Here is a 23,148-nt window from a genome sequence, read left to right on the forward strand (position 1 = left end):
TACGGAAAGAAGAAAGAAGAGGAAAGAAAATCGATTCCGCTGGACTCGGGCCAAACCGGCGACTGGAGCCGGGCCATGTTCAATTAGTTGGGTCAGTCCGCGATGTCAAACTCTTTTACGACGTTGGTACCGCATAGAGACTTCTGTAGGGGAACTCCTTTCCACCGCCCATGTCTCATCGCGGCGAATCATCTTTCACCAGCGAGGCGAGGTGGTGCGATCGGACGGCGGAGGGAACTTGCCGCATATACTATTCTATGCATCACCTGATTGACAAGATAAGCCCGAAGTCTGCGTCCACTCGGAATAAATACCTCCCCACTTCTCTCTCCGTGCGCTGGTTCCTTTCCTCAAAACTCTCCTTTTGGGATCCCTCGATTGCACGATTTCGAGGCGATTTCCGTCAGCATAAGGTTAGGGTTTCGATTCCCTGCTTCTTGTTGTTCATGTCTCCTTCTATATTATAGGCTTGGTCATGGGATGGAGATTTATTTGCACTCTTTCCAGTACATCTCCTGCGTTAGGGTTCGTCTGGCGTTCCGAAGAGGAAAGGTGTCTTTTTTTCGTTGCCTGTTTGATTTGAATCCCGAAAGGTCTTTCTTTGATCTCATGGTTGCTGTCTAGGGTTTTGATCCTTAGTTTTTTTTTAAATATATATTTTGTTTCGAATGCTAGAAGTTTTGTGACGATCTGTTGTGGTTGATTTGTATATCTTGGTGGTGAATATGAGAGTTGCTACATAGTTTTGAACTCTTGTTTGGCAGATAAACCTTTTTGGATTGTTACGACTTTATCTATCGTTCTGGTTCTGTTGTTCGTACGAATCTATAGAATATGTTACGATGTTATATGTCAAATTTGCCTTTAGTACTGGTAAATTGTGAAAAGTTGTACTGGGTCACGAAGTGTAGGTTTGTGTGATGGAGAAGATAGTTCAATAGATGAAAAATCTTTGTTCTCAGTTAGTGGTGGTAATTCAGTTCATGTTCTGCTTAACTTGAAATTATCACATTTCTTTCTAGCATAATTTGATATGATTGAAGATTAATTAAACCTGTAGCACAAACAGGTTAATTTGGTCTACACATTTGCATGTTCTACAGGTTAATTTGGTATATACGTTTGCATGTTTTACAGGTTAATTTGGTCTGTACATTTGCATGTTCTACTTGTCTTGTATCATATCACTCTTGGATTTCATGTTTCGAAATGAGTCAAATTGGATCTTTTCATATTTTGTCTGGTTTTGTGTAATATTGTTGGCCCTAATTCGAGTTCATGTTGTTGTGATGCAGGAGAGTTAGAAATGGACCATGATGAAACTGGATGCCAAGCCCCTGAATGCCCAATTCTTTGCATCAACAATTGTGGTTTTTTTGGAACTGCCGCGACCATGAACATGTGCTCCAAATGCCACAGGGAGATGATTCTTAAGCAGGAACGGGAAAAGCTGGCACAATCCTCAATTGATAGCTTTGTCAATGGCAGTGGTAGCGGGAAGGAACCCATTGTTGTGGGCAATACTGATGCATTTGTGAACTCTGCTGAAGTAAAATCGCTTAAGCTCCAACCATCTGATGGTTTGGGATCGAGTGAAGGTGGAGAAACAAAAATCAAGGAGGGTCCGAAGAAGTGCACAGCCTGCAAGAAACGTGTGGGCCTGACTGGATTTAATTGCCGGTGTGGAAACCTTTTCTGTGCTGTACATCGCTACTCGGACAAGCATGACTGCTCATTCAACTACCGAGAAGAGGCTCAGAATGCAATTGCTAAAGCAAATCCTGTCGTCAAGGCAGAAAAGCTTGATAAGATCTAAGGGCATACAATGAAGCTCGATCATCTCGGTTACAGTGAGATCTGCATACAGTGCCTTTTCTTTCAAGATGTCAGTCTTCTGTGTTGCTGTATGAATTGCTGGAGGAATGATGCAGTAGGGGCATCCTCCTTGCACCCGCAAAAACTCTATCTTCTTATTGGAAAGGGTTTGCATGTTGCATCTGGTGTGTGAGCTTTAAGTTGTGCTGGTCTAGTAGACAAATATGTTCTCATCAAGTATGCTTCGGTTATAAAAGTTGCTACCGCTGCTTCTAAATCTTAGTTGTTGGTAACAAGTCGCAATGATTGTATTGATGGTCCTAATTCATTACTTCCACACCTTATTCTTACCTTGCCAATGCCCATAACAAACATTTAGGCTAATAATGTACTATATAGCTTGTCATATTACAGTAACAACTTGGAGAACCACTCAGTGAAATGCACTTCAATAGAAATAGTAAATTTGTACACACATAATGTAGGAGTTAGGTATCGCATTAAGCAATTGCTGATCACGGGCGACGGCACCGCTGGGAAACCTAACTCCGTACTGTACAATGTACATAAGTCTGATAAGTTGCTGGAGCACCAGTCTATAAGTTTAGAGCTCTGTCTTCAGCTGTTTTGAGTTTGGCGGTACTGCAATCAACGAGACATGGAGAGAAATGTCAGAAATTTATGAATTCAATCAACGGTACTGCATAAGTTTGATAAAGGCTCTATCCGCATATACATCACCATTATTAATCCAAATTATTTGAGATCTGGTATATTAATCTTGATAAAGCATCTGTCCTCGCATACATCATCATCCTTATTAAGTCAGTTGTATTCATCCAAAGTATTTGAGATCTGCTATAATAAATCTCATTCCTCTTGCCACTATGTAAGACTATTCACTGGTTTGCACACACGTGGCAAAATGTGAAGTTGTCACCTTAGCAGTCCCTTTAGAAAGGTCTCATATACTCTGGAATGGAATAAATCATGGAAACTTATTCAACCTTAGTCGAGTAGCCTTCCTACACAAGGAGCATTGGTCACTAGTTTGCAGACACGCACCAAGAAGGATTGGTCCTTCAATGATCATTTGCAATTGAAAATAGGTCCTTTGTCATATCATTGTTTTAAAAATCATAAAATAAAATTCAACATTAAGAAAGAGGAGGATAAGATTGATGAAATTAGTTTGTGAAATCTCTCTCAGATCTACTTTTCAATGGTGATATTAAGGAATATGTTATTAGAAGGACTACTATCAAGATGCAATTAGTGAAGACGAAAAAAAAACAATAGATTAGCTTGGCCTATACACGCATACAGCGACTTCCATAGTTAAACAAGATAGAACCATTAGAGTTGCACCATAAAAAGCATAGAGGACGAAAAAGGAAAAAAAAATTACTTTCATAATTAAAAAATTATGTACGTTACAGTGTGCATTGGCAGGACAAGGTTCTTATTGTTCGACTGAAATGCGGTTGACTCCCATAGTCAAGCCTTATAGTTTCTTATTTTATGAAGAGTAAGAATTTAAGGACATCTAAACGACAACCAGATTCTACTTATAAGGCATCATGAATCAAAGGGGTAATTGCACTGGATAGCCTTGGTTTCTAGTTTGAAAATGTCAGATGATTGACAGACTCGCAACAACTGGTAGCCCACCTTTAACAATTTCCACAATGCATGACTTGTTCTATCCTTAGGACTATTCATACAGCTGGCTCCATACCAAACCAACCAACATTGTCGACGTCCTAGCACCCTTGAATGAAGAAAATCACTATTAATTTTTAACTTTGATGAGAGTGCAAATCAGTAATTGGCAAGGTTTGAAACGAAATTGAACCAGCATTGTCAATGCTGCTACCCATGCGATTAGAGAAAATTGAGACCAAGAGGATATATGCAGCGCTGTGGTTGTTGAACATATGTAGGAACAATAGAAGAACAGTGATTTCACAGGCTAGAATGCTTTTCTTCCTGATATGTTTCTTTTGAACAGAATAAAACTTGATGACACCGTCTCTTTTTTTCTGCTAGCCAAGAAAGTGAGAGATAACAAACACGGACAGTTGTCCAAAGTGATGTGGGAAATCTATACGTCATGGGGACCATAGGGACCAGATTTAATAAGAGGACCAGTGGAAACTAAATTAAACTTGAGAAGAGAGCTTCCTTGGCTAAAGCAATCATTTATGGCTTTGGGTCCGCCAATGCCACCTGATTGAGACAGGTGCTTTCAAAATCCACAAGAAAAGAGGGCGTTGCTTTTTTCCTCCTTAAAACTTATTGAACTCAGAATCCGCTAAGCCACGTTTTAAACTACAAATTCTACAGATCTACGCTAAGGATGCTTCAGTGGATAATTAATTGTTCATGAGCCATGTCTAATTTTATGAAATTTCTCCTATGTTTTAGTCCAATTAAATCAAGAGTGCATGGATTAGTAAGATCTTGCATTAAAAATGACTAACCGGTGAGGTACGTTGGTATCACCTGAATTGGCAGGATCATAAAGAAAGAGGGAAGTAGTAGGGTTGGGTAGGAGCTGGGAATGGGCTGCGCCATCCCTCTCCCAAGTCGTTAGAGATTGCTGAGGCTGAAGCTGAGGTGGCACAAGATCGATGTGCCAGAATTGCGGCACCAGCAGCCGTCTGGTTGCTTCTGCAGTAGCATCGGTCGGCCACAATGAGGGATCCACGACCACTCCCCCTGGGCCGTTTCGCACTGTTACAGGTCCACACTGCAATGAATGGCCAAGGGATCACATTTTTCCATGTAGGACGTACACGCATTTTTTTTAAGGATTTAACACTTGACAAACTACGCAGTTATTTTCTTGTAAAGAGAGGAGTGTATTCGTAATGCCTACGTATATATATTACAAAGGAGTTGCGGTGACCCTTCCTGCATAGAATTCAGTGAAAGGCATCATTAAGCAGACAACAAAGGGTTGTTACCTCCGCCGATAAATAGCTGTCAAGGCTACTAAAGTCGATCCTCGGGTTGACCGCTGCCAGTCTCATTGATAGGAACTGAGAAGCCCAGTGGAGAAATCGACAATGTTACTTAGAAATATAATCTTAAAGAAAAGGGCAGTTAATTTCAGTGATCAAAAGATATTTGTCTGTAAAAGTAAATAAGAGAATTTTAGATAACGCCGTGACTGACATTATTGACAGAATGGGGGGATGTTGCTCACCTCTACTTGCCTTTGGAGCGTCTGAACGTGATTGATGATTTCATCTAGCACTAAAGCCGTACCTGTTATCTGCGATCACATGAACCAGGGGTGAGCCAACTTCAAGTGCCTTGAGATGACCAGAAGCTTTAATTATAGTAACAAAGGTGAAGTTGCTGGTCAAAATAATTAGTAGTTTGATTGCCAAGAAAAAGATGGATTGGTTTATCTATGCTTAAGGAAATGTATTGAACTAGCTTTTGAGGAAGATGATGTTACTGATCTGTGACAAATGAGAAATGTATTGAACTAGCTTTTGTTGAAGATGATGTTACTGGTCAAATGAGAGTATTGATTGTATCAGTCATATCTAGTAGCAATAGGATGAACTTTTTTCAAGGCACGAAAAAGACAATGGAGTAGCCAAATTTCTGTGAACTTTCTTCGAAGCCAGTGAGCCTGATCTTTAGATTAAATTACCCTTATCCAGAGGGTTGGCTTACTAACTGCTGGTCTGAGCAGATAGCTACATACAGCTAATTAAAGGCCGCATTCAGACCCACCTGCCATAGCTACTCCATTCCTTCACCATACTCCCCCATCCCCAACAAATCCAGCACACAACTAATTAAAGTTCACATTGTAATTTCATGGCCGCTGCAAATCAGCTTGCGGCACAGCAGGGATTAAGATTAAAAAATTATAGTAATAGGAAGTTTAATATGTTCAACTTAACGTGTCTCAAAATTCAAAATGGTATAATTTTGTAAAAATATTACCACGATATAACAATATAAGTCTAACATATTTGATTAGGGAGTCTCAAAGCTTTAAATACTGCATGTCCTAATCAATTTGTAAATCAACTATCATAGTCAAAAAAAATGGCACAAACCTCCAGGTGATTTACGCATTAAACTTTCATAGATTCACAATTTCACATTATATTAAACTTAAAGACATCCTATAACAATTATATGTCTCATCCTAACTAATTTTTTAAAAAATTAAGTATTTTAGGGCTATATCTTTAGTACAAACTGAAATAAATTCAAAGTCAAGTTTTTTTTAAAAAAAAAATATTAATCATTTATACTTATGAAAGGCATATTTTGGCAAAAGACTAGATAAAAAACCCAAAAGTGATTGTTATAAAAATGAAAATTTTCATCTTTCAATTGTCCTTGTGCTTTATTCTCCAATTGAAATAACCTGACATAAATCGATCACGCAACCAATGAACACATATTAGCAATTCCTATTTTTCTGGTTTGATTCCATTGATTCTCCCCTATTTTCCACCCTTTTATCATTATCCCAGACAAGAGCCAGAAGAATCCAAGTAGGAGGGCCCAAAGTAAAAGTAAGACAAGGTTACTTGCAAAAAGAGCCCGACACATTGTTTGGTAAGCCGAACCACATCCGAGTCATTAAGCACCAGGCAATCCCCTCCCACTGCCTGCCTCATCTTTTTTTCTTTTTTTCCCTTTTTTACCTTTTTTCTAGAAAGTAAACTTTTGTGCAGAATTCACTTTTACATTTTTAAAATTTATAATCAAGAACGAGGTAACTTATAGTTGGTATAAATCACAAGAAGTGTCAATTAAGTAATCAAGTAATTATAACGACCGAATCAATAAATGTTGGAGAAATTCACCAACCTTACTGCATCCAGGGACCAGTTCTTGCAATAGCTTCATCCGCGCATTAATTTTTTCCCTTCGCGCCTACAATAATTAAAGCAAGGTTAGAAATTTAGGCTAATTATTAATGAATCATTAAGATAATTAAGCAGCAGTACCCTTTCCGCCAAGCTGTGGTTATCCGTGGCTTGTCCTCGGCGAGCGCGGACGTGAACATACGGGAGCTTATCGCCGTCGGTATTCTCCTCCGCGTTCTTACTCTTCTTAGCTGTGACCTTTGCCTGTGATTTGAAGGAAAGGCTTAGACGAACGTCGCACTGCCCTCGGAGAAACGGAAGGTTACATTACCGAAAAAGGAAACCCTAGCGAGGCCGCCCCCTTACCTTACTCCTGCCGGTGTCCTTCCTTTTCGCCGGTCCGGTAGGGATCGGATCTAGCGGCGGGGAATCGGAATCCTGCGGCTCAGCTTTGAGCCTTCCGGAACTCGACGCCGGGGATCCCTCGGCGGCGAAGACGGAGAATCGGGCAGCGCGATCCACGAGGGTTGCGTTGGAGGGGAAGGCGGAGGAGCAATCCAAGGGCAGGTGGAAGGGCCTATGCACAGGATGCTCGCCTACACGGATCCGCGAGGCAAGGGGCTCGCGTGCGCCCGAGTCGTGGAGGAGCTCCACGGCCTGGTTGGCCGGCAGTCCGAGGAGCGCGGTGAAGGAGCCTCCGCCGGTGGGAGCCGCAGAGCCGTCGAAGCTGCTGGGGTGGATCAGGCTCTGAATCTCCTCCTCGAATCGGAGAGTCTCGGCGATCTCCGGAGAGTACTCACCGGAATTGTCGATTCCGACGCCGGAACTTCGCGGTGGTTCCATCTTTCGCCTCGAATCGTGAACTGGCCCAGTTCGCTGAATTCCCTGCGAAATGCCACCGGAAATGAGTGGATCGAGCCGATAGTGAGCCCCCAAAATGGCGAATGCAAGCGGCGGCCGGAGGGAATCGAAGCGGGAAGAGAGGAACGATAAGGCAAACGTCGTCAAGTGGGCGTAATTGATTTATAAAGATCTCTTCCTATAACTTAGCGGAACGGAACGGCCGTGCTCGGGCAGTACTGTTCACGAAAGTCGCAGAACGGGATTTGGATGGTAAGATTACCGTTTTTTAAAAAAAACAATTTGATTAATTAAATAAGTATTGCAAGAAAATTATAAAAACAGTGTTTTCTTTCAAACTTATTAAGTAATTGATTAGTTTGTCTCTAGTGTCCCTGGCAATCTATCCCTAAGTAAATATAGAAAAGATAAATTATGAATAACTATTAGCTATAAGTGCAAGTGACTAAAACTAAGGTTATAAATAAATCAAGCGTTTATGAACAAACTTAGTATTTAGCTTAATAAAAATTTATTTATGTTCGTTCAATATACACAAAATTAATTAAATAAACAAGCTTGAACAGTTCATTAAACTAAACAAACAAACTTGAATATATATATGTTCAGTTTGTTAGTGTTTATGAATAATATTTGTGAATAATATTTGTGAACAATATTTGTGAATAATATTTGTAAACAATATTCGTGAACAATGTGTTGGATACAAACAATATGTTGCCGGAGATATATAGAGTATTAACTGAATTTAAACTGTTCTGAATTAAATTCAACTTACAGTCGAGATGACCTGAGCGAATAATCTCAGGCTATCAGCAGGAGCTGATTTCTGATGTCACGCCCCGAGGAGTCCCCGCCAGACGAAAATCCGACAACATCTCCCCTGTACCAGTGACAATACGAATCCCAAAATACATATATCAACATACTCGGCCCACACGCCCGGCACAATACACTAAATAGAATAAGAAGACAATCCACGCAGTTTATAATGCAACCTCTGGCTGCTAACAAATATTACTAAAAGAAAAGACGATATAGAGATTATCACAGATAACCTACTCCACTACAACGAGAAAAACAAACTCCACGACGTAATGTAAATACCGCAGCGGAAAACAAGAGTAGCAAACCTAAATGTTTGACATAAAGTCCACAAGTACAACCACATAGTCCACAGTACAACAAAACTCAACAAGAAACTAAAAGTCTAAAAACTAGAATTCGTCACGATAAAAGGATGGGGGACTAGCAACTCATAAATATGAGCAATATATATATATATATATATATATATATATATATATATATATATATATATATATATATATATATATATATATATATATATATATATATATATATATATCATCTATCTCTATGAACATAGATACGCGTGGCAGAAATAAGAGTATACAAGTCTAATGTATAACAGCTAACAGTAGAAATTTGTAACAGGTATCAAATAAGCTAAAACCAGGGAAAAGATAAATCTACCAATTACCACTAGTTATATATATATACTACACATATCATAAGACACTATCAAGAGATAAGTCAAAGGGTACCCGCCTCTATAGAAAGTACTATCAAGCCAAATCCGACGTCGAGACACTTGTCTCAAATCAGATCCTGCATCGATCAATATACATATATTTTTATTTAGCTAAAATTCATAGAATTAAATAGCTAAATAAAATCCCCAAGACTAATTTAGGGAACCCCCTAATCAACATAATCATTTGTCTACCTAAATAAAATCCAACGATTAATTAGGATTAGTTACCTTAACCCTAATTATTCCACTAGATTAAAAATCTAAACCTAAATAAATCTACACATAATCAACAACTAATTACAACTTCGAATTCAAACCAAATTCAATACATAGCAATCCTACCTTAGTAGTTTACCAATGGAAACAATCAGAGATGCTTACTATTAAATGCTTATCTAAAGATATAGAAGAAATCAACAGTTCACAACCCTTCTAGCCTCTGCCGGCAACTACCAAAACAACTCACTGATCCCCAACGTCTCCAATCCGTGACCTAAATCAGCCGCAAAGAAGAGGAGGATCAAGAATAGAGGAGGATCGGTGAACAGAGAAGAGGATCGAACAAAAATAGTGAAGACAAGGGTTGTTACCTCACCCACACCGCTGTCGCTGGACAGATCCGTCGTTGGTAGCCCTAATTTCCCTTCGACGGAAGCGATTGGGGTGGCGATGGCAAGACCGTCAATATCGCTTGTCGAGGCCGAGGAGAAGAAAGAAGCCGGAGAATGAATGAGGCTGGAGACTCGACAGGTTTCCCTCCTCCACGCTCCAAGATCGATTCGTGCCGCTGACGCTGATTATCCTCCGTCAGCGTTGAGTCGTTCGCGAGAGAACAGAGAGAGGAAGAAGGGGAGTTCGTGTCGGGGAAGAGAGGAAGAAGGCTTCGGGATCCCGATGGGTTGGGGGAAAGAAAAAGAAAAAAGGAAATATATAGTAAATAAACATTTCCTCACTTAAGTGGGATAACCTAAATAGGCTTTTCTCCGAACCCCCAATTCATCCCTTCAAACCCGTCGTACGAGCTCCGAAAAATTCTCAGAAAATTTCTAAAAAATTTGAAAAATTTCGTTAAGGTTATTTGTCCATTTAACCTTATTATTTATTTGTCGTATATTACATTATCCCCAACTAATAAAAATTTGGTCTCTAAATTTCGTTATCTACCATCAGCAAGCACTATAGATAGAAAAATAGTATAAATGTTGAACAAAACTCTAACCCACATACCTCAAGTAAAAAGATGAGGGTATCGAGCTCGGATCGTATCCTCGAGCTCCCAGATAGCCTCCTCGTCAAAATGATGCTGTCATTTGACCTTAACCAGCGGGCAATCTTGTTCCGTAGCTGACGCTCTCTGTGGTCTAGAATCCGTACCGGAACCTCCTCGTAAGTAATGTCAGGCTGAATGGAAACTGATAAATCTGACAGAATGTGTGCTGGGTCAGATACTTATTTCCTTAGCATAGATACATGAAATACATCGTAAATGTCAGCTAAAGATGGTGGTAGCGCCAGACGGTAAGCTACTGCTCCAATCCTCTCTAAGATCTAGAACGACCCAACATACCGTGGAGCTAGCTTACCTCGGAGATCAAATTTCTCCACCCCTTTTGTGGGTGAAACTCTCAAAAATACATGGTCACCAGTAGAGAACTCCAGGGGTCTCTGTCTCCGATCAGCATAACTCTTCTGACGGTCCTGAGCCTATGACATACTCCGTCTGATAGTGCGAACCAACTCTGCCTCCTGCTGAGCTCGATGAGGTCCTAATAACTGGGCCTCCCCAACCTCCTCCCAGAGAGTGGGTGTCCAACAAGGTCTACCATACAACGCTTCAAATGGTATCATCTAGATAGTCGAATGATAACTGTTGTTGTAGGCAAATTCCACCAATGACAGGCGGTCCTACCAACTGCCTCCGAAATCCATAACGCAAGATCTCAGCAAGTCCTCCAAAGTCTGAATGGTTCGCTCTAACTGTCCATCTGTCTGTGGATGGAATGTCGTACTGAAACGGAGTTGTGTGTCCAAGGTCTGCTGCAAACTCTGCCAGAATCGGGACGTGAACCGTGGGTCTCTATCCGATATAATTCTCAAAGGAACATCATGCAATCTGATAACCTCTCGACAATATAGCTCGGCTAATCGATCCAGAGAATCAATCTTTCGGATCACGAAAAAAATGTGTGGATTTAGTTAATCGGTCAACGATTACCTAAATCGCATCATGGCCTCATCGGATCCTAGGCAATCATACCACAAAATCCATAATAATATGCTCTCATTTCCACTCTAGAATAGGGATCCTCTAAAGTAAACCAACAAGTCTCTGGTGCTCAGCTTTCACCTGTTGACAAACAAGACATCTAGCTACAAACATTGCGATGTCTTTCTTCATACCGTTCCACCAATAGGAATGTCTCAAATCATGATACATACGGGTTTCACCTGGGTGGATAACAAATCTAGAGTGATGAGCCTCTTGAAGTAACTCCTCCATGACTGGGTGAAACTGAGGCACACATAATCTGCTTCGAAAATAAACAATATCCTCGTCATCTCGTGTAAACTCAGTCTGCTGTCTGGAAGCTATCTGTCAGCCAATGAACTGTAAATGCTTATCTCCAGCCTGGGTCTCTCGAATCCTCATCCTAATCAACTACTAAGCAACCATAGTAACAAGAATACCCTGCTCTATCCATCCCTGCTCCTCAAGGCCCAGCTCAGAGAAACCCTGAATCAAGTCCGTGACTAAAACTAAGTAGCAAGCTAAAGTCCCTTTGGACTTCCTGCTAAGTGCATCGACAACCACATTAGCTTTACCCTGGTGGTAGCAAATAGTGCAATCATAATCATTCAGGAACTCCATCCATCTCCTTTGTCGGAGATTAAGTTCCTTATGTGTGAAAAAATATTTGAGACTCTTATGATCAGTAAGAATCTCAAAAGTAATACCATAAAGATGATGCCGCCAAATCTTCAAAGCAAAGATAATGGCTGCTAACTCTAGATCATGTACTGATAGTTCTTCTCATGCTCCTTCAACTGGCAAGAAACATAGGAGACTACCCTGTCGTGCTGCATCAAAACAACTCCCAAACCCTGTAGAGATGCGTCGGTGTAGAGTACGAATCCGTCCTCTGCAGAAGATAAAACTAAAACTGGCGTCGATACTAATCTCTACTTCAGCTTCTAAAAGCTAGTCTCGCAGGCTTCTAACCAAGTCAATTTCACTCCTTTCTTGGTCAGACATGTCAGCGACATAGCAATGTGAAAGAAACCCTCGACGAACCATCTGTAATATCTAGCCAGCCCCAAGAAATTATGGATCTCCTGAACTAATTTCGGCTGCTCCCAGCTGGTGACAGCCTCGATCTTCTGAGGGTCTACTGAAATACCTCGACTTGAAACCACATGTCCTAGAAAACCAATTAAGGGTAGCCAAAAAGCACACTTGCTAAACTTCGCATATAGATAATGTCGTTGAAGAGTCTCCAAGACTATGTGAAGATGCTGCGCATGTTCCCTCAGAACGCGAGTAGATCACTTTGTCATCGATTAATACAATAACAAACTAATCTAGATACTTCAGAAAGATATGGTTCATCAAATCTATAAATACTGCGGGAGCATTGGTAAACCCAAATGACATTACCAAAAACTCGTAATGCCCGTATCTGGTACGAAATGTTATCTTCTGAATATCAGAATCTTTGACTCTCAGTTGATGATATCTGGACTGCAGATCAATCTTAGAATACACTGATGTATCTCTAAGCTGATCAAACAAATCCTCAATTCGTGGCAAGGGATACTTATTTCTGACAGTCACTGCATTCAGCTGCCTATAATCGATGCACAACCTCATAGTATCATCCTTCTTCTTGACGAACAATAACAGAGAACTCCACGGAGATACACTAGGGCAAATAAATCCTCTATCCAATAACTCCTAGAGTTGAACCTTTAATTCGTCCAACTCTTTCGGTGTCATACGATAAGGAGCTTTTGATGTTGGCGCAATTCTCGGAATCAACTCTGGGACTCCATAAGGACACCGAAATGCTCCTGGCCGTGCATGCCATATGCAGCTGCTGCAGGGGGAGCTGTCCTCTGCTGACGATGCGAAGATTGAGCTTTCGGTCCACCTCGTTGAGTCCCGGACTGACCAAACTGTCCTCCCGAAACAGAAACTCCGGAAGCTACATGCTGAGCCTTCAGCGAACAATCTCGACTCAAATGCCCAAGCAGTTTGCAATAATAGTAAACTGACTGTCCCAGGGAGCATGCTAAGGTGATGTGATCTCGGGATCCGCATCTTGTGCAGTGAGGGTCACTGATGGACTGTTTCCGGTTCTGCTGAGCAGACTGGGAACGTCCTAATGAAGATCGTCCGGACTTTTGAGGTCGGCCAGATGACCCAGAAGTACCCTGACCCGACTATGTGTGACTGCTCTGATGCTGTCCGATAGCCTGTGGCTGCTGGATCTGTCCGGAAGTCTGATCTGTCTGCTTTATTTTCTTATCAGCATTCACTCTTTGCTGAGCTGACTCAATCATAGGAGTTCTATCCAATGCCTCTATGTGTGATGAAGTACCAAAACCCGTAATGTTCACCTGAAGATGTCCATCCAATCCCTGAACAAACTGAAGCATACGTGACCTATCCTCAGCAACTAACTCTGGACAGAATCTGGCTAGCCGATTAAATTCAGCATTATATTCCATCACTGAGTGGTCATTCTGCCGAAGACTCAGGAAATCTTGACGACGTGTCATCTGATATGCTCGTGGAAAATACTGACTCTCAAATGCCTCCTTAAATCTCGCCCATGTAATATGTTGCTCGCCTATAATCGAGCGCTGCGTGTCCCATAAGATTTCTGCCTCATCTCGTAAGTGAAAAGCAGTCAGGTCAGCCTTCTTCCACTTGGAGCAAGCCATATAAAAGAATGTCTGCTCCATAGTCTCTATCCAAGAATGAGCTATGCTCAGATCAGTCTCCCCACGAAACAGTGTCAATCGACTTTTCACCGACTCTGCCAAAGCTGGGATCTGTGCTCGTGCCGCAACCATATCAGTAGGGATCACGATGGAACTGAGCAAAACCACTGTAGCTGATCCTATGGGTGGTACTGTTGGATAGGTCGGAAGAGGTATCCCTGATGCTGCTGCATAAATCGAGGTAGGTACTGCTGATGGAACTATAGAGTAGACATAAGTAAGGGCGACTGAAGGTATGATGGGCAGTACCGGGAAAGAAATAACCGGTACTGCTGGTACGGGCGTTGAGTATGCAGTAACTAGTATAGGTATCTGTGGTGCCAAGTAAGCAATAGCAGACACGGCTAGTGGGGGTGCCGGGTATGCCGCAGATACTACTAATGGGGGAGGCGCCAGATATACCGACGGTGGTACCACTAGTGGTACTATCGAGGTAGGTACCTCTAAAGTCAGAACTGTTGGGGTCTGATAACGCGACGTGCCCACAATACCTTGAGGAGTCTGTCCCTGACTGACAGGCTCGACCCCAGCAGACCTCTCTGAAGACTCTGTCGTCAGAGAATCTATCGCCCTCTTACGTGGCCATCCACGTCTCGGTACTGGAACACGTGTATGTGTCATATCTGAAAAAAAAATGTTACCCAAATATCACTATAGGTATGAGAACTATAAAATTATCTAATTTACCTATTTGCCATCTGAAGATGTCCTGTCGCCTAGTCCCCAAATAGAACCTCGTCTAATATACCTCGGAATTCCAAATCGAAAAATCGATGGAAATCCGTACAATCCGAAAATACACCAGTTAAACTCGTAAAAACTAGGCTCTGATACCAAAAATATTGGTATTAGGTTAACTCGAAAAATCTGGAACACGAAAAAACAGGTATCGTAAACCTGCTCTGATACTAAAAATATTGGTATTAGATTAATTCGCAAATCCAACACACGAAAACAAGTATCGTAAACCTGCTCTGATACCAAAAGAATTGTCACACCCCGAGCAGTCCCCGCCAGATGAAAATCCGGCAGCATCTCCCTTGTACCAGTGATAATATGAATCCCAAGATATATATATCGACATACTCAACCCACACGGTCGGCACAATACACTAAACAGAATAAGAAGACAATCCACGCAGTTTATAATGCAACCTCCGGCTGCCAACAAATATTACTAAAATAAAAGGCGATATAGAAATCATCACAGATAACCTACTCCACTACAACGAGGAAAATAAACTCCACGACGTAATGTAAATACCGCAGCAAAAAACAAGAGTAGCAAATCTAAATGCTCGACATAAAGTCCACAAGTACAACCACACAGTCCATAGTACAACAAAACTCAACAAGAAACTAAAAGTCTAAAAACTAGAATCAGTCACGATAAAAGGATGGGGGACTAGCAACTAATCTAGTATACAGGAGCACTATATATATATCATCTATCTCTATGAACATAGATACGTGTGGCAAGAAATAAGAGCATACAAGTCTAATGTATAGCAGCTAACAGTAGAAATATGTAACAGGTATCAAATAAGCTAAAACCAGGGAAATGATACATCTACCAATTACCACTAGTTATATATATATACTACACATATCATAAGACACTATCAAGAGATAAGTCAAAGGGTACCCGCCTCTATAGAAAGTAGTATCAAGTCAAATTCGACGTCGAGACACTCGTCTCAAATCAAAGTCCTGCATCGATCAATATACATATATTTTTATTTAGCTAAAATTCATAGACTTAAATAGCTAAATAAAATCCCCAAGACTAATTTAGGGAAAACCCTAATCAACATAACCATTTGCCTACCTAAATAAAATCTAACGGTTAATTAGGGTTAGTTACTTTAACCTTAATTATTCCACTAGATTAAAAATCTAAACCTAAATAAATCTACACATGATCAACAACTAATTACAACTTCCAATTCAAACCAAATTCAATACATATCAATCCTACCTTAGTAGTTTACTGATGGAAACAATCAGAGATGCTTACTGTTAAATGCTTACCTAAAGATATAGAAGAAATCAACAGTTCACAACCCTTCTAGCCTCTGCCAGCAACTACCAAACCATCTCACTAATCCCCAATGCCTCCAATCCGTGACCTAAATTAGCCGCAAAGAAGAGGAGGATCAAGAACAGAGGAGGATCAATGAACAGAGAAGAGGATCGAACAAAAATAGTGAAGACAAGGGTTGTTACCTCACCCACACCGCCATCGTTCGACAGATCCGACGCTGGTAGCCCTAATTTCCCTTCGACGGAAGTGATTGGGGCGGCGATGGCAAGACCGTCACTGCTGCTTGCCGAGGCCAAAGAGAAGAAAGAAGCCGGAGAATGAAGGAGGCCGGAGACTCGACAGGTTTCCCTCCTCCACGCTCCAAGATCGATCGATGTCGCCGACGCTGATTATCCTCCATCGGCGTCGAGTCGTCTGCTAGAGAACATAGAGAGGAAGAAGGGGAGTTCGCGTCGGGGAAGAGAGGAAGAAGGCTTCGGGATCGTTATCGAGATCGCGATGGGTTGGGGGAAAGAAAAAGGAAAAAGGAAATATATAGTAAATAAACATTTCCTCACTTAAGTGGGGTAACCTAAATAGGCTCTTCTCCAAACCTCCGATTCATCCCTTCAAACCCGTCGTACGAGTTTCGAAAAATTCCCAGAAAAATTCTAAAAATTTTGTTAAGGTTATTTGTCCATTTAACCTTATTATTTATTTATCGTATATTACATCTGATACGAGCCGAAGAATTGCTGAGCAAGAAGATCGGCTGAGTCGCTAGTATGTGTGGCCGAGCGGGCGGATCGGCCAAGAGAGCAAGCTAATCGAGGCCTGCGAAAGTCACAGTTTCCTTGAAACATATTCGTCCTCACCTCCGGCTGTGCTTCGAGGCTTACTCGGGTCGTCTGTTTCCAAGATACAATGGTTTGACTGTAAACCCCACCAAGCACTAGTGGTCATGGCGAACTGAGTGGCACCCGAGTCAACATGATTCGGTGCAATCCAGGCTCTGAATTTGCACCCCCCCTTGCGCACTCACGCATGAGAGAGAGTCTCTCCCCATGCATTTGTTCACATCCTCAATGCATGCGAATCAATATAAATCAACCAACAAGCCTTGAAGCTCCTAATGTGGGACTAAAGTCTCATTCACAATGGAGCTTCTCTTTTCTTCCACCTCTTCTCTATTCACATATTTAACACAATGTTTAGTAATCATATTCATTAATAAAACTCTTATCAATATGCTAAATAAATAATAAAATAAAATAAACGAATAAGTTTAAATTATCAAGTTCAATAACAAATTGAACTAGCTGAAAGTTTTAAACAATCAAATAATTTTGAATTGAGAGCTTGATAATATTTAAATGAATCAAACTCAAGTCAAACTTAAATTGAGAGTTTGATAATATCTAAACGAATTAACATCAAGTCATGCTTCAAATAAGCTCAAGTTCATAAAAAAAATTAAAAAAAAAATAAATCAAGTCAAACTTAAACAATTATTTTAAAATTTTGATTTATTTTAAATTTAGCCCGATTCAACTCAATTACTTTATAAAATAAATTTAAATATCTTAAAATTCTACCCATCTTAGACTCGTTTACTGTCCTAACTATAACTATAAATATAACTATAACTAAAACAGGGAAGAAGGTACGCTCTCTTTTGGCTTATCACGGTGGTAAAAAACGAATACGCTGGCCCCCAGTGCCCCCGTCAACCCGTCCCAGGGCAAACATGGAGGAGGTAAATCACGGGCGGCTACTAGCCTTTGGAATAGTGATTAGCACATAAGAGATGTATTTACCTTGGTTTTAAAACCCCAAACCTCATGGTGGCAACACCTCTTTTGGCTTATCACGATGACAAAAAGGCGAATACGCTTGTCTCTAGCGCCCCCCGTCAACCCGTCTCAGGGCCAATACGGATGAGGCAAATCACGGATGGTTACTAACTTTTGAAATAATGACTAACACGTAAGATAGATATTTATCTCAATTTTATTAAAATTTGAACTTTAAATTTTATGATGATAACACTTCATATTAATTACTAGATCCATGTGAGGATTTTTTTTTTTAAAGCTTATCACGCCCTCACGTGGCAGGGTTGATTAGCCCTCTTTGTGGCTTTTCAAGATTTAGAGAGAGAGAGTGATCAGACCACACCTTTGTTGGTGCAACCTTAGGTCAAGGTTGACCTGGTTGACCCGACTCGAGTTGACGTGACTCGAGTTGTATTTTGATGTTTGACTTGGGAAGATTGTCGGTGCAACCTTAGGTCAAGGTTGACCTAGTTGTGTTGCATGTTGATGTTTGACACTCGTGAGAGAGTTCTATTCTTGATGTGGGACAAGAATAGATGTTTGGGAGATTATTGATGCAACCATAGGTCAAGGTTGACCTGGTTGACCTGATTCGGGAAAAGTCCAAGTATGAAGACTTGGCACGGAAAAGTCCAAGCAGGGAGCTCACGAAAAGTCCAAGTATGGAGACTTGGCATCGGAAAAGTCCAAGTACGGAGACTTGCACGGGGAAAGTCCAAACAGGAGTTTGGCACGGGGAAAACCTAGTGAGTGAAGCTGGGGGTGGAAGTCCCGTGAGTGAAGCAGACATTGGAAAATCCTGGTGAGTGAAGCGGTGAAAATCCTAGTGAGTGAAGCTAGGTGAATGAGAAAGTCCTAACTGGATGTTAGGCAGTGGAAAGTCCCGGTGGGTGAAGCTGGGAAAGTCCCGTGAGTGAAGCCGGCAAGGAGAAAGTCCTAACTGGATGTTAGGTGTCTGGAAGGGAGAAGCCGTGAGAAAGTCCACCGTGAGTGAAACTGCGATGAATCCAGATGGATCGGGATGACGACTGGTGTTGAAAGTCCAAGTAGGTCAAAGGGATTGACCGGACACTTGGTGGAGTTCTAGCAGTCAAGGGAGTGACCAGATGTTTGGGATGAAGTACCAATAGGTCAAGGTTGACCGGATATTGGTTCGAAGTCTTGGAACTTGGTTTGGGCAAAATTGCTTCGATCGGTCACCGCATCCGATCCAAAGGATATTTGTTGCCCGACGGTCCGTGACCATCGACATCGAATAACTGTTGGCATCGATCGGCCTCGTGACCGATCGCCAAGCGAACAGAGGCGAAAGAGGCAGCCGATCGGTCCACGCATCGATCAAAGATGTCCCGACGGCCCGGGACCGATCGAGACGATGTCGCGAAGCACGCCAGAGTTGGATCGGCCGGACCGATCCAGTAGCCCGATCGGTCCACACACCGATCGTAGTACGCATGTATGTTCTACTAACCGACGGTCGGGACCGACAAGATAGGCCTCGATCGTCCGCAGACCGATCAGAGTTCTAGCCGTGCGACGCAACGGCCAGTTTCTTCGCCTTCTTCGCGGTATAAAGGGGTCGAGGGCCGCTGCCGCGCGACAACTTCTTCCTCTTCTCTTCTTCCTATGTAGTGCTGCTCGTGCTTGAGCTTTGTTGAGCTCTTCTTCGAAGCTTCGCGTGAGCTTCTCGAGGATATCTCGTCAGCTGGTGTTCAGGAGCTGCTGCTTCAACGAATCCAGTCGGCAAGGAGGCAAGAAAACCTGTGTTTTTACATTCATTGTTCTTGTCTTCTTGTATCTCTTGTTGTATTCCTTTCTTGCTGTTGCAAGAATATTGTGGCGAGGTTTCTCCACCCACAAGGAGTATATTGTATTAGCCGGTTTTCCGGGGACTCATCCACCGACGATTGAGACTTCGTCCACCTTACGGACACGCCGAGGAGTAGGAGTATCATCTCCGAACCTCGTTACATCGACGCGTTGAGGTTTGATCTTCTTGTTTTCGTTTCCTTGTTTGTTTTTCCGCTGCGCTGACAAATTGTAGGAAGAAACGCGAGAATTTGGGGTCGGCTATTCACACCCCCCCTCTCTAGCCGTACGAACGATCCTAACAAGTGGTATCAGAGCGAGGCCGCTCTTCGACGGATCAACACCCGTGGGAGCAAAGCTAGAGAATGGATCTCTATGGAGAAGATGTCACCATTCCACCTTTCTACGAATGCGGCGACTTCGCGTATTGGAAGGTAAGGATGAAGTATTTTCTTATGACTAACATAATGAATTGGTTTTGTGTACAAGAAGGTTTTACTCCTCCGGTGGATGAAGAAGGAAAACCACTTGAGAAGGAGGAGTGGACAAGAGAACAAATTCACAAATCCGAAATCAACGAAGAGGTAACGAGAATAATTGAATTTTCATTGCCTACTAACATCTTGTGTAAGATAGGTTACAACAATGCCAAGGAATTATGGGATAACTTGGCCAAGTACCATGAGGAGAGCTCCACTTCAAGCCATGAAGAGGAGCCTAGTGAGCCAAGTAGCTCACATCATGGAGGGAGCGAATTGGGAGTTGAGGGCTACTCAACATCCAAGGAAGAAGAGGAGGAGAGTTCCTCTTGTTCAAGATCGGAGCAAGAAGAAGATTCTACCTCCGGAAGGGATGAAGGAGAGAGTCATCCATCCCAAATCCTAGGTAACTCAAGCATTTTAGGTTCAAATAAATTACATATATTATGCTTTGAGTGTAGGGAGTATGGACATTACAAGAGCAAATGTCCAAAGAGAGTTAGGAAGACTCCACCGGCGCCAAAGGTCAAGGTAGCCGGAGTCCCAACACGCAAAGGCAAGAAGCACGTGGTGTGCTTTCAATGCAAGCAACGGGGACACTATAGGAGCCATTGTCCGAGGGGGAGGCAACCTCACAAGGGCAAGAGACCGGGCACATCGATAGGGGGAGCTAAGGCAAACCCTAAGGTATCTTTTAAGGCTCATTCGTGCAAGTCTAGTAGGATACATGCTAGTAATTTTATTGCATTAGTCAATAATGATAAGCATGTTAACACTAGAAATCAATACATGTGCTTAGGTGCTAAACATGTCAACCTAGATAGGGATACTACTAGGAATACTAACCCTAGGATTAACACTTCTAAGGTTAAGGAAAACCTAGGTAGAAACCCCAAATCAACTAGACACATGCCTAGGAATGCCTCAAAGAAGAATGACAAATCAAAAATTGAGGTATTAGAGAAGGAGAATCAAGTCTTGAGGTCAAGACTTGATACTTTGGAAAAGGCTCTTAAAAACTTGGAGAAGTCATCTCTAGGGTTTAAGGGTCAAAACCAATGTCCAAGGACAAAAAGGGTTTGGGTCACAAACCTAAGTCCCAAATGGTCAAGCCCACCTATCATAATGTTCCATTCGATTATGGAACAAAACCTAAGGCTAGGAAGACCATTACCAAGGTCACAAGGGGAGTCACCCCTATAGTTGACCTTGATGAGACCCAAATGACCAAGGCTTTAAAGCCTAAGAGGGTCATTAGGAGGGTTGCTAGGGAAGTCATCCCTAGTGAATATTTAGTGAACCCAATGAGCTCAAGTAGGTATTGGGTTCCTAGGAGCATCTTCTCTACCCCATAGATGGGTTAGAGAGTGTCAACTCCAATAAGAAGGGTAGTTAACCCAACTTTGAGGAAATTGACACTCAAGGAGCATTTTCAAGGTTTTTGGGAACCTTTGAAAATGAAATGGAATAATCTTTATCATTCACTCCTTGGAAGAGTAAAGTGTGCCAAAGTGAGAATATATTAATCTTACTTTAAATTGACACAATTTGGAAAAACCTAGAGAAATATCAAATTGGGATTTTGATATTCTCTTAGGTAATCAAGGCAATCCGGGCCTTAATTTAGAAATGCTACTCTTGTAGAATTTTAAATGGTATAAATCAAACAAGAGATCAAGAAATGCCAATTTGGGTTTTGACATTTTCTTGGAGCACTTTTGGCAATCTAGGATTAGAATTTAAGTTAGCTAAGTGATTAAGGATACTTAGATAGGTAATCTAGGTATTTTATTTGTGTTAACTTACCATGGTTGTTTGCCATATGTCATGTCATGACATCATATTTAATTTATGATCATTTGAAATGTCATGATAATGCTTAGGCTAGTTTTATGTCATGTTTATTTAAGTTTCAAACTTTATGTCATGACATCATGACATTGGCACATGTTTTCATTTATGATACCATTTTATGCCATGTCATCATCTCTTGCATTAGTAATCAATTGAATTGATTTAAGGATGAAAAACACACTTTGATATTGAGATCAAATTTGTGTTTAGAAAATGCATGAGACCTTAGTCTAAGATATCTAAACCCATATCTCACATCAAAATTGACTTGGATGTGTTTGATGCACTTTAGATGTGTGTGAGATATTAGGATCATGAGTTAGGATCAAGGTGTATAGTTTTTGTACCTAGATGAGCCTAATTCAAGAAAATGGGGATCATAGGGAAAGCTTGTGTACAAGTCATGTGCATATAGCCCTAAGATTGTGGTCCCAAATTAAAGAGTTTGAAATCATTTCAAAATTGTTTTGAAAAACCTTGATGAAGCTTTCCTAGTGATAGCATTCATCATTGACCAAAGTGATACAAAGTTGGACTTAACTTTGAACTATTTCAAAGTTTTTGAATTTTGTATCAAGATTTGAAAATGGAAGTTATTTTCATAGAAAACTATTTTTCCATGATAGTGTATGATATGAGGAATGTATCCTCAAAGTTTCGTAATTTTTGGAATTTTCTTGAATTTATTAGGAGTTTCTGAATTTCCGGAAGGGGAAATCAGAAGTTCTGATTTCAGTGGCTGGATCGGTCCGGGGACCGATCCAGGGAAGCTCTGATCGGTCTGCGGACCGATCCAGAGTGTTGTGGATCGGTCTGCAGACCGATCCAGTGAGTTCCAGTAGCACGAGTGCGATCTGGTGAAGGGCTGATCGGTCTGGGGACCGATCAGGGTGTGCCGAATTTCTGATTTTTCAGCTGTTGTCTGAAATTTCAGTTATGAAAGTGGTGTTTTTGGATTTCTAAAGGTTTGGAACTCTCAAAGACATTATTGGTGCAATGGTCAAGGGGGAGTTGACCTCTAGGGGGAGTTTTACCTAATTGTCAAGAGGAGTTGACTTTT

The 23,148-nt window shown here is 41.5% G+C and overlaps 2 protein-coding genes across 5 annotated transcripts; one reads left to right on the forward strand and one right to left on the reverse strand.

Moving 5' to 3' along the window:
- The first annotated feature begins 295 nt into the window (after positions 1–295).
- On the forward strand, positions 296–2,092 carry LOC122054709 (zinc finger A20 and AN1 domain-containing stress-associated protein 8-like). Of its 3 annotated transcripts, none has more exons than XM_042616149.1 (3): positions 319–413; positions 508–552; positions 1,296–2,092. In XM_042616149.1, exon 3 carries the CDS (start codon positions 1,307–1,309, stop codon positions 1,814–1,816), a length of 510 nt encoding a protein of 169 aa, XP_042472083.1. In that variant the 5' UTR covers positions 319–413; positions 508–552; positions 1,296–1,306; the 3' UTR covers positions 1,817–2,092. The 3 variants fall into 3 exon arrangements, with proteins under 3 accessions (XP_042472096.1, XP_042472083.1, XP_042472089.1); XM_042616155.1 differs by having other exon boundaries at positions 346–413; positions 508–593; XM_042616162.1 differs by lacking the exon at positions 508–552 and having other exon boundaries at positions 296–413.
- LOC122054694 (transcription factor bHLH48-like) lies at positions 1,387–7,673 on the reverse strand. Of its 2 annotated transcripts, none has more exons than XM_042616139.1 (7): positions 7,032–7,673; positions 6,807–6,929; positions 6,667–6,732; positions 5,027–5,095; positions 4,785–4,859; positions 4,321–4,567; positions 1,387–2,457 (listed from the first exon to the last, which is right to left on the reverse strand). In XM_042616139.1, the coding sequence occupies exons 1-7, from the start codon at positions 7,506–7,508 to the stop codon at positions 2,420–2,422; spliced, it is 1,095 nt and encodes a 364-aa protein (XP_042472073.1). In that variant the 5' UTR covers positions 7,509–7,673; the 3' UTR covers positions 1,387–2,419. The 2 variants fall into 2 exon arrangements, with proteins under 2 accessions (XP_042472073.1, XP_042472068.1); XM_042616134.1 differs by having other exon boundaries at positions 1,817–2,457; positions 4,299–4,567.
- Positions 7,674–23,148: the final 15,475 nt, after the last annotated feature.

This window comes from Zingiber officinale, chromosome 1B (genome assembly GCF_018446385.1).
Source record: "Zingiber officinale cultivar Zhangliang chromosome 1B, Zo_v1.1, whole genome shotgun sequence".
NCBI classification, from domain to species: Eukaryota; Viridiplantae; Streptophyta; class Magnoliopsida; order Zingiberales; family Zingiberaceae; genus Zingiber; species Zingiber officinale.

Coding starts and splice junctions, on each gene's coding strand:
- LOC122054694 (XM_042616134.1), bottom strand. CDS start 7,508: ATGGAACCACCGCGAAGTTCCGGCGTCGGAATCGACAATTCCGGTGAG. Junction 6,930..7,031: donor AGGACACCGGCAGGAGTAAG/GTAAGGGGGCGG, acceptor TTCAAATCACAG/GCAAAGGTCACAGCTAAGAA. Junction 4,568..4,784: donor ACAGCTATTTATCGGCGGAG/GTAACAACCCTT, acceptor CATTCATTGCAG/TGTGGACCTGTAACAGTGCG.
- LOC122054709 (XM_042616162.1), top strand. CDS start 1,307: ATGGACCATGATGAAACTGGATGCCAAGCCCCTGAATGCCCAATTCTT.